Source organism: Nicotiana tabacum, chromosome 17 (assembly GCF_000715075.1).
Source record: "Nicotiana tabacum cultivar K326 chromosome 17, ASM71507v2, whole genome shotgun sequence".
Taxonomy (NCBI): Eukaryota; Viridiplantae; Streptophyta; class Magnoliopsida; order Solanales; family Solanaceae; genus Nicotiana; species Nicotiana tabacum.
The window spans coordinates 140802649-140812297 of NC_134096.1; the positions used below are offsets into that span (position 1 = coordinate 140802649).

General features: G+C 35.2%; 2 protein-coding genes across 2 annotated transcripts; one reads left to right on the forward strand and one right to left on the reverse strand.

The window, feature by feature from the left end:
* The first annotated feature begins 1906 nt into the window (after positions 1-1906).
* On the forward strand, positions 1907-5429 carry LOC107783197 (L-ascorbate peroxidase 3). The gene is made up of 8 exons (XM_016604172.2): positions 1907-2258; positions 2736-2785; positions 3174-3239; positions 3348-3396; positions 3921-4006; positions 4112-4176; positions 4277-4379; positions 4968-5429. Exons 1-8 carry the CDS (start codon positions 2024-2026, stop codon positions 5226-5228), a joined length of 915 nt encoding a protein of 304 aa, XP_016459658.1. The 5' UTR covers positions 1907-2023; the 3' UTR covers positions 5229-5429.
* A 95-nt stretch (positions 5430-5524) lies between these two features.
* LOC107783196 (protein POLLENLESS 3-LIKE 2-like) lies at positions 5525-7810 on the reverse strand. The gene is made up of 4 exons (XM_016604171.2): positions 7456-7810; positions 7027-7239; positions 6764-6919; positions 5525-6667 (listed from the first exon to the last, which is right to left on the reverse strand). Exons 1-4 carry the CDS (start codon positions 7621-7623, stop codon positions 5795-5797), a joined length of 1410 nt encoding a protein of 469 aa, XP_016459657.1. The 5' UTR covers positions 7624-7810; the 3' UTR covers positions 5525-5794.
* Between the last annotated feature and the right edge of the window lie 1839 nt (positions 7811-9649).

The following is a 9649-nucleotide window of genomic DNA, read 5'->3' on the forward strand; positions in this document are numbered from 1 at the left end:
AATAATTAATTATCATACACATTGATAATATACTAAGTAAACATGTATTAGTTGTATTTAGCTTGTAGATTGATAATTACACGAAGTATAGGTGTATTAATAATATATTTGTAAATAATGTTGGTGATTGATTAGCCTGTATACATTAATAATAACACTAAGTATTAGTGAACTAGTGGCATCCTTATATAAGTAATGTTAGTGATTGATTAGCCTATACATTAATAATTATACACTAAATGAGGACTTTGAGGAGATGCGACGAACGATTCAACAACTTTCTAGGAACTATGCGGATGAATGAGAAAAAAGAAAGCATGAAGAGAAGATTAGAGACGCACCTAGGAATGACATCGAGTCCCTCAAGGCTCAAGCGAACCACTTAATCGGCTTGCCCCGCTCTCCGCAAAAAGCCATATTTATGAAGAGGATGAAAGTGATGGAAATAATATAAATGATGAAGAAGATGAGGAGTGATTTTATATTTGGTTGGATTGTTGTTTAGTTGGATGTTAACTTTGAATATTACATTTTGAAGTTTGGCCGGATAGTTTTGATGTTTGATGAGATAATTTGGATGTTTGGATAGTTTATAAAATTTTGTTGTTGTTGTTAATTTGTGTTTTATTGTGGTTGCATTTCTGTTTCTATTGTAATATTCTGGCTGGCAGGTAGTCTAGCAAAAAATAAGCACTCCCTGCAAAAAATGTACCAGATTTACCGAGGGACTTACCTACAGAGTCCGTCGGAACACTTATTCATTTTCAATCCAGAATTCTTAATTAGCGAGGGAGTCCGTCGGTAGACTTGAACCTCAAATTTTGTTGAAAATACCGACGGATATCCATCGGAATATGAATTTATTCATATTTTTAATTTTTAAATTACTAAATTAAAATTCTAAATTTACCGATGGTATCCGTCGGTAATATTAAATTATTATTTTTAATTTACCGACGGATATCCGTCGGTATTAATATTATTTTATAATATACCGACATATATTTGTCGGTAAGTAAAATTATTTGACCAACTACTGTCAGAAATGTACTGATGGTTTTCTGATGGGGTCCATCGGCAATTACCGAGGGATTCTGTCGGTTTATTTTACCGAAAAAGAATTTACCTACCTACCACTTACCGACGGACTTCCTTCGGTAAAGCCTTGCTACCGAGAGACGTCCGTGTGTAATTTGCGTCGATAAACAGATAATTTTTAGTAATGATAAGGAGGTTGTATATAAAATTTGAAGTCATTTAATGGAGATTTGTATTGGTTTTGAACAAGAATTACAATTAAAAATCGTGGAAGAAGTTCGTCTATAGACGCTTGTATAAAGGTGTATAAAAGTGTATAAGATGTGTTTGTACACTCATATACACTATTATACAAGATTATCCATAATTATACAAAAAACTGACTTCGTCTTCTTCCTTGCGTCTTTTTTGAAATTTAACTCAAATCTTGCTCAAATCTACTCCAAATCACTTCAAATTTAAATTTTGAACTCCTTTTGATATTTTCAATCAATTGGAACAACACCCAATCCGAACAATTAACAAACTCAAAAAATTATATTTTCGATAGCAAAGCTTTGAATGACATTCAATGGTGAACTTCTAGTCTTCCAATAACAAAGCTTTGAATAGCAAAGCTTTGACTGTCATTCAATGGTGAACTTATCGAGTAATATAGATATTCCTTATTTTTCCAATAAAAGACCCACATCACACGTAGCACGATTTATTTCCGGATTTGCCCCCTCCATGTTATTCACGTTCAGTGTCATTAGAAGAAGCAAAATAACAAATTCGTTTCTTTTGTTGTTCCATATTCGTTGCTTCTTCACTTCATGCTTATAAAATTCCCCTCCCTATATATTGCTCTATACATAATCCTCGTTTCATAACATTGAATTATTCATTCATCAAAATTAGAAGAAAAGGTCACAATCGACCTCTATTGGCATATATATAGAAATATAAAGTTTCAGTGTATCATATTAGTATTATATATAAATCAATGGCAGTACCAGTAGTAGATGCGGAGTATAGGAACGAGATAGAGAGAGCACGAATAGAGCTTCAAAATCTTATAGCCAGCAACAAGTACAGTGCTCGTGATCTGCTTCGTTTAGCGTACGCTTGCCAATTCTCAATTTCTTCTGCCGCCAATTCTGATGCAGGAATTACTACGTCTACTACTGATGCTAAAATAAAGACTCAAGCTGCCAATAATGATCTCAGAACAGCAATTGGTGAGCTTCATTTTTGGCCTTTACCACCAAATTTATATTCTCATTGATAAAATCAATTTTTAGTGCAACGGTTTGTTTCTTAATTGATTTCCGTTTAAAGTACATGAACATTTTTGCCTGCTCGTGGATCTTTGCAGCTACTAATTAATGTTTTGTTATGTTTACCTTTGTGGACTTTTCATTTGAAGATGAAAAGTTGATCATTCGATTATATTCGAAAATTCTCCTTAGGATTAGAAAGTCTTTTTTTCGAAAAACAAAAGTTTATACGTTGAAGAATTTAATTAGTCATCTTACTCATTTCAAGAAGCAGGCAATCTTTTTTCCTTTCTAATTTTGTCCAAAGATAATCCGGGCATTGTCTTCTGAATACGGCATACTCCAATGCCTATCTTTTGTTTATATATTAGGTAGTTCTTTTGTTAATACTAACTTCCAATTAATTAATGCCTTATATATATTTTATCTGGAGTGCAGAAAATATCAAGGTCAATCATCCCACGATAACGTATCCTGACCTTTATCAGGTGAGATACTTGTGTCAATAATTTGTTGTCCATTTTGAGGAAGGGGAAGGGAAGCCTTGGAGCAATTGTCAAGTTGTCTCCGTGTGACCTAGGTCACGGATTCGAGCCATAGAATCAACCGCTGATGCTTGCATTAGGGTAGGCTGTTTACATCATATACCCTTGGGGTGCGGTTCTTCCTTGGACCTTGCGTGAACGCGGAATGCTTTGTGCACCGTGCTGCCCTTTTTTTTTATAGTTTCTTCATAATTGTTTTAGTGGCATTTAATGTTTCTGCTAATTAATGCCAGATGCATGCTAGTGTTTAAAAAGAGAAAAAAATATACTGGTTCTTATAGAATAGACATTTTGCTTAATTAGTGGAGTACCTTTTTATTTGGGAGTGCAGCTTGCTGGGGTTGTTGCTGTTAAAGCACTTGGTGGTCCAATAATCGAATTTGTTCCTGGTAGAAAGGTATGCAAAGGAAGGATGAACAATTAAATAATTCCTTTATTTATTTTTAATCCATGTAAATGAACTTACTTATCTTCACTACTAACTTCCACCTTTAATTTATACCAGGATTCATCAATTTCACCAAATGAAGGGTGCCTTCCTGATGGCAAACAAGGTTATTCCGCTGAAAAATGTTGACTTTGCTGATCAATATTCTGTCATTTCAGTTAAACTAATGAGGATTTGATTCAGTGCATAAATGAAAGCTTTATCATTCCATTTACTTCGTTATGCTATATTTGATGCCTATTTTAGTTCTTGCTTCGTTCTGCATCTATGTATCCGGTTACATGTCGATAATCTTGGAGATGACATTCTTTAGTTTCTTATACTTTCTTTGTGATTTGCACTAATTGCATAGTCTTCTAAGCGCGTTCCACTTGCAATTCCATTTATTTTTTAGAACTTTTGAGAAAGGCAAAAAAAGAAGAAGCATATTCCAACTGGTGAAGCTCTTCAATATTATAAACAGTGACCATGAACTGGATTGGATTGCTAATATCGTGAATATTGCTACAACTGTTATCAGTAACCCTGGAGAAATTATAATATTTGGCATAAATTTATAGGGCTCAGTGCTATATTCCTCCGCACGTCTTGTATCGCTTACTGTGTTCCTTTTCTTGATACTTTTTTTAGGTCCATCGGATTTAAGGGAAGTCTTTCACAGAATGGGACTCTCTGGGGACAAGGATATAGTAGCATTATCTGCAGGCCTCAAACTGGTATTACTATATATGGATTACTATGGATCTGCATCAAGATACTGATATTTCTCAGACATATGTGCAGTTTGGCTTAATGTTCCTCTTTTTGGTTTGCTGCTGCAGGCTAAAAGGGCTTATTCGAAGACCTTTGGAGTTGGGGGCCCTGAATTTGACAACTCATACTTTGTGTATGATTTACTATACATTCTGACTTCTTTTATATTTCGCCCTTGATTAAAAAGAAAAATTCTCATTTTTATTTGCCCAAATGATACGATGATCTCTTAGGGAGCTCCTCAAGCAGGATTCAAGTCTCTTGCAATTACTTCCCACTGATAAAGCTCTACTTGAAGATACAAAATTCCGCGGCTATGTGCAACTTTATGCAAAGGTATTATTAATATAGCTCATACCATGTGGATTGTCATAGTTCAATTATTGCAACACATCAGAAACTGTCATCATACAACTTGTGTCATTTAAGAAGGAAAGTAACACTATAAAACCAGCAAGACCAGCTAAGTAACTGGAGATTTTATCTTTTCATGTTTGTGACCATGTCTTTGCTTCTCTTACATGCGACATCTACCACCCTGCAACTTTTGGTCGCGTATCAGAGCTACTATAACTCACATGGATGATAAGTCCAGCACGTCTCAACATTGATTGCTAGGCAATTTTGTGCGGTAGACCATTATGTCCTTTTGGTGGTTTGACAAGCATAAAAACCCACATTATGGGAATGCCACTGGAATATATCGCAACTTAGGGTAGATGTGTTACTCTCATGAGTAAGCAAATAAATGGAATTGCTTGTCTCACGAGAAAGCGACGATACTGTTTGAGAACTTTCTTCTGATTAACAGTATGCACATCTGCTGTAACCATAAGAGCTGCATTATTGTTAAAACCTTCCAGCTAAACAGTCTTACTCATAAGTTTTCTGATGTTATTTCTGTTACTCTTATTTCTGTGACAGGACAAAGAGGCTTTCTTCAGGGACTACATAGAGTCACACAAGAAGCTGTCAGAGCTTGGATTACCACATTCATCATTTTTCAGATCTACATTGGAAAAAGGCAGATCCGCATTGGAAAAAGGCACGTCAGCAGTGAAGAACACCCCGGTGGCACAAAGGGCTGTCGGAGTTGCTGTTGCAGCCGCTGTTGTAATATTCAGTTTCTTCTATCTAATCCACAGGAGGAGAGCTAGTAAGCATTCGTCACACCAGTTCCAGTAACATTGGTGGTGAACTCAATAGACGTAAAAAATTGTAAACTGAAACTGAACAACAATAAAAAAGAGAGTGGAAATTGAATATAGCTCCATGTTTCATTAATAATAAATCTTCTCCATGTTTTATCATTAACTTGAGTGTGTAATTACTCAAATGTATTGGTAATAAAAAAAGTGCCTTTGGTGACTTAAATATTCAGAATTCTGTTATTCAATTATTCCTGGCTGAGCAAGAATTGTTCATAGATTGCATCACATTTTGCATACACTCGGGAAAGAGAACAGAAAATAAGCCAATTACATGAGAAAAAATAACTTTTTTATTGAAGATTAGTTGCCATATAGGCAAAAATAGAAGATGCCTGAATTCCCAAGGCACCAAGTAACAATAATTATACCCTGCCTAAAGACATTAGGGTGTTACCAACATACTGCATACGACCTCCTCGAGGAAGTATGAGTAAAGGAGAACAAGTTTATCTCCAATGATTGTTAAAATTCAATGATCTTACTTAATTTAAAAATGCAATTAGATTACTACTAATCATAGTTAAAAATCAATAATGTTAGTCAGGCTCGCGGACTCATGGACAAGGTAATGTCTTGAAAAACCCTCAACCTTTTGTCAACTTTCCTTGGAGGGATTCCACTATCTTTAGGCTTGAATGTTTCTTCACTTGAGCCCAGAGCAGCAGCAATTATAGCCTCTTCAAAATCCTTGCTATCAGGCAGCAACCCTGCCCATCTATCCTCTGTTTTCTCTGGTGAAATCGACTGCTTTCTCATCTTATTCTCTGGTTCTGTGAATGTTCCCTGAGACTCTTTTCTCATAAAGTTAGCTGCATTTCCAGATCTTGTTCTTTTAAGACCTTCTGGAAACAGGGTACTCGCCGGCTCCTTCATAATCTTGGATGAATAAAATGGTGGAGCGTCGATATTGAGGTTCATATATGGTTTCAACATACTCTTTTGCAGTGAAGGAACTGTCTGGTTTGTGATGATGTTAGTAGAATTGATGTTCTCATTAGCAAATTCATCTTGAGGTTGGATTGACTTGGCATTACTACTCAAAGTGCTGCTATTATGTTCCTTGCAAGGCTGAGGCTGCCAGATAGCAGAAGACCCCAAGAATGCATCAAACAACTTGCTTTGTTCAATTCTATCACCACCTTTATTCATCATTTCAGACTCGAGATCACGGAGCATTTGTTGTGCTCTTTCGTAGGCCTTGAGATGGGAATCTACACCTCTAGGGCCATCTACCATTGCTGGTTTAACTCTCCGAAGTGTCTCTTTCGCCTCGCCAACTCTCCCTTGTTTCATCAAACAAATGCCCAAATTGCACATCTTGTTGTTGTCTGGTGCAATTACTAGTGCTCTCCTATAAGCATCTTCTGCTTCAATGTAGTTATTTTGCTGCATCAGCGCCCACCCTAAATTCCCCTGAAAGATATAATAAAAAGACTTGATTTTTATCTTATATTGTGTGTAAGACCAAAAGACTAAGAATTTAAAAAGTCTCAGAATTGTGTTATTTACCAGTAATCTAGTTGCTTCTTGCTCCACAGAAACCTGAAACTTCTTCCCCTGGGATCTCGCTGTCTTGGTGCGCTTCCCATTAAAGGCCAAACCTTGTTGTATCAAAAACAACTTGTGCCTCAACAGCTTTATTTGGTCATCCAATCTCCCACATCTCTGCACATATTAATTATGAAAATTGTTATTGCTAGGTAGAATGCGGGGGGGGGGGTTGAAAACTTGTTGCTCTTTTATGAAGTGTATAATTTGAAATGATAGGAGACCTTGTAGAGGTCCAAGAGGATGTTGTCAAGAGCCTCTTGTGCTTGATCTGAACACCTACTTCTCAAAGATTTAATAGCTTCAACGGCTTCTTCAGCCCGATTTTGTTGCTTCATTACAATAGCCATATCTTTGAGAGCACTATCCACTCTATCTCCTGCATTTATAGCTGCCCAAAACAATGGAATTGCCCTTTCTGGATCCTTTTCTACCAACTGAAAGTATAAATGAACCCAAAAAAAAACATCACATCAATTCATAGTAGAACCAACCAATCAGAACAATACAACTTAGTTAGTGAAGCTTAGCCAAAACAACTGAGTTCGGATGAACCCATATCTTACGGCCCACATCCGCCCCTACATTCAAATGATCATTTTCTGATAGGTTAAGACTCAGAAAAATTATATGGGGTACACCAAGAAGCTTACTTGAACATTTTTGGCTCGGACATAAGGGCTGTCACCGACGGGGACTTTGTGGGCAACGTGAAAGGATTCAGAACGAGTTCTTGAGACTCCGAGGGGTTTAGCCGGAGAAGATGGAGCCGATTTTGTGGGTCTGAAACCTGGCGGTGCATTCCACATATCTTGCAACATTTTCTACTATTAGATTAGTCTTGAATTCGCACTTGCTATATTGCCAAGAGTATGTGAAATGTGAGCAGAAACTTGCCAAGAATATGTGGAATGTGAACAGCAATGGAGGCAGGGGGAGAGTTGAGAAGTGTAAGGAGGAGAATAGAACAAAAATAGAAAAGAGGGGATAGAGACGGAGAGACAAAGTTACGAGTTGGGTCTAATTTAGGGAGAGTACTTTCGAATTATTCGACCGTTGAGGAGGTTACCGTTTTACTTACTAGCCGTTGCGTTTCTCATTATTTTTTACGAAGACGCGCGATGCGTGTATGTTCCCCCTAACTTTGCGTTTATGTTTATTCGTCCTCCAAGTATTTACAGTTTCGTTTTGCCCCCCTGACTTTAATTCAACTATAATTAATGAAGATGGTGAAGGGTAACTTTGTTTCCACTTTCCATGATGAAGGGAATTCACTGTTTGGGAAAGCTTCCGTGCTTGGTAATAAATGAGTAAGAAATGCATGTCCTTTATAAAATTAGATTGGGCACTTTCAATATTTTATCTATCTATCTATATTTATACTATATTAAAAACACTAAGGCCCTTAGCGAAACGTCGTTCGTCTTTTTTACCCTTTAAGAATATGAGGATGTTTGGCTAAGCTTATAAGCTGGTCAAAAAGTAGCTTATAAGCACTTTTCGGCTTATCTACGCGTTTGGTAAAGTTAAAAGTGCTTATAAGCCAAGTGCTTATAAGTCAAAAACAAGCCAAAAGCCATAAGCTGGTCACCCCCAACTTATAAATTTTTAGCTTATAAGCACTTTAAGTTTGACCAAAATTTTTACTATTTTATTCTTAAATATTCTTTTTTAGAACAAAACTCTTGCATCAATACTCACTGCCTCAAGTACTATTTCAACCTAACCTCCTCCCTCCGCCTCTTCAAGTCTGCAATGCTCATTGACTATTTAAGATAAGCAAATTCTCTATTCCTTTGCATATTTATATCTATGTGATTGTGTATTAATCTTTGAACTATATATAATAAATGAGGACATGTCAAATATTTTGTTATGTTGCTTTCTAAGTGTTGTGCTGATAAAGACATTTTTTGTTTCTCTTCAAATATTTTGTCCTATTTAGGTTTATTTTTTACTGAGAAACTTTTATCAATTATTATAACTTATGATTATATGCTTATCATAAAATAAATTATATTTATCATAAAATTTATCTTATCTAAGCACAGTTGTATTTAAAATAAAATGACAAATAAAATATTTTGTATTTGGATCGATTTGGAATCTAAAATTTTGAAGATATTACGCCCTTATAGGTGTAAACACTTATAAAGTTATTTAAGTCATTTTAACAGAAAAAAAGCTTATTAGCACTTTTTTATCAAATACTGTAGCAGCTTATTATCAATTTCAGCACTTGTATCCAAACGCGTAACTGCTTATTTATTAAATCAGTTTCAGCACTTAAAAATGCTTTTCAGCACCTAATGCTTATCAGCTACTTCAAATCAGCTAATCCAAACGGGCTCTATATTTTATATTAGACAAAGTAGTAATTTTAGTTATTTTCTTAATATGTAGGAATAGTCATTAATTATTTTTCAATATGTATGGACAATCATTTAATTAATTGCCTAATATTTAGGACTTGATATGGAAAATCATATAATTATCTTTTTGTTGTAAAAAAAATTAGTTTATGAGTCCTTGACGAGCTCTTTTTTTTGTTAAAAAGTTTTCGATTTAGTTGTTTTTTTTTTCTTTTTCAGAACTCATTTTCTTCGTATAATTATGTAATTTGATTGTACAATGAGCTACAGTAATTTATTCCTTTTCTAATCTATTGAAAATAATTCATATAATATATATTATTAATTCAAAAATGTTTCCTAACAGAGAATGAAAAATAAACCATTTTCCATAAATGTTTCCTAACAGAGAAAATTATAACAATTATTATAATAAAAGTCAGAGATATTAAAGACTTCAATTGACTTGGTACGCAGTTGCTAAGGGGCCATGACA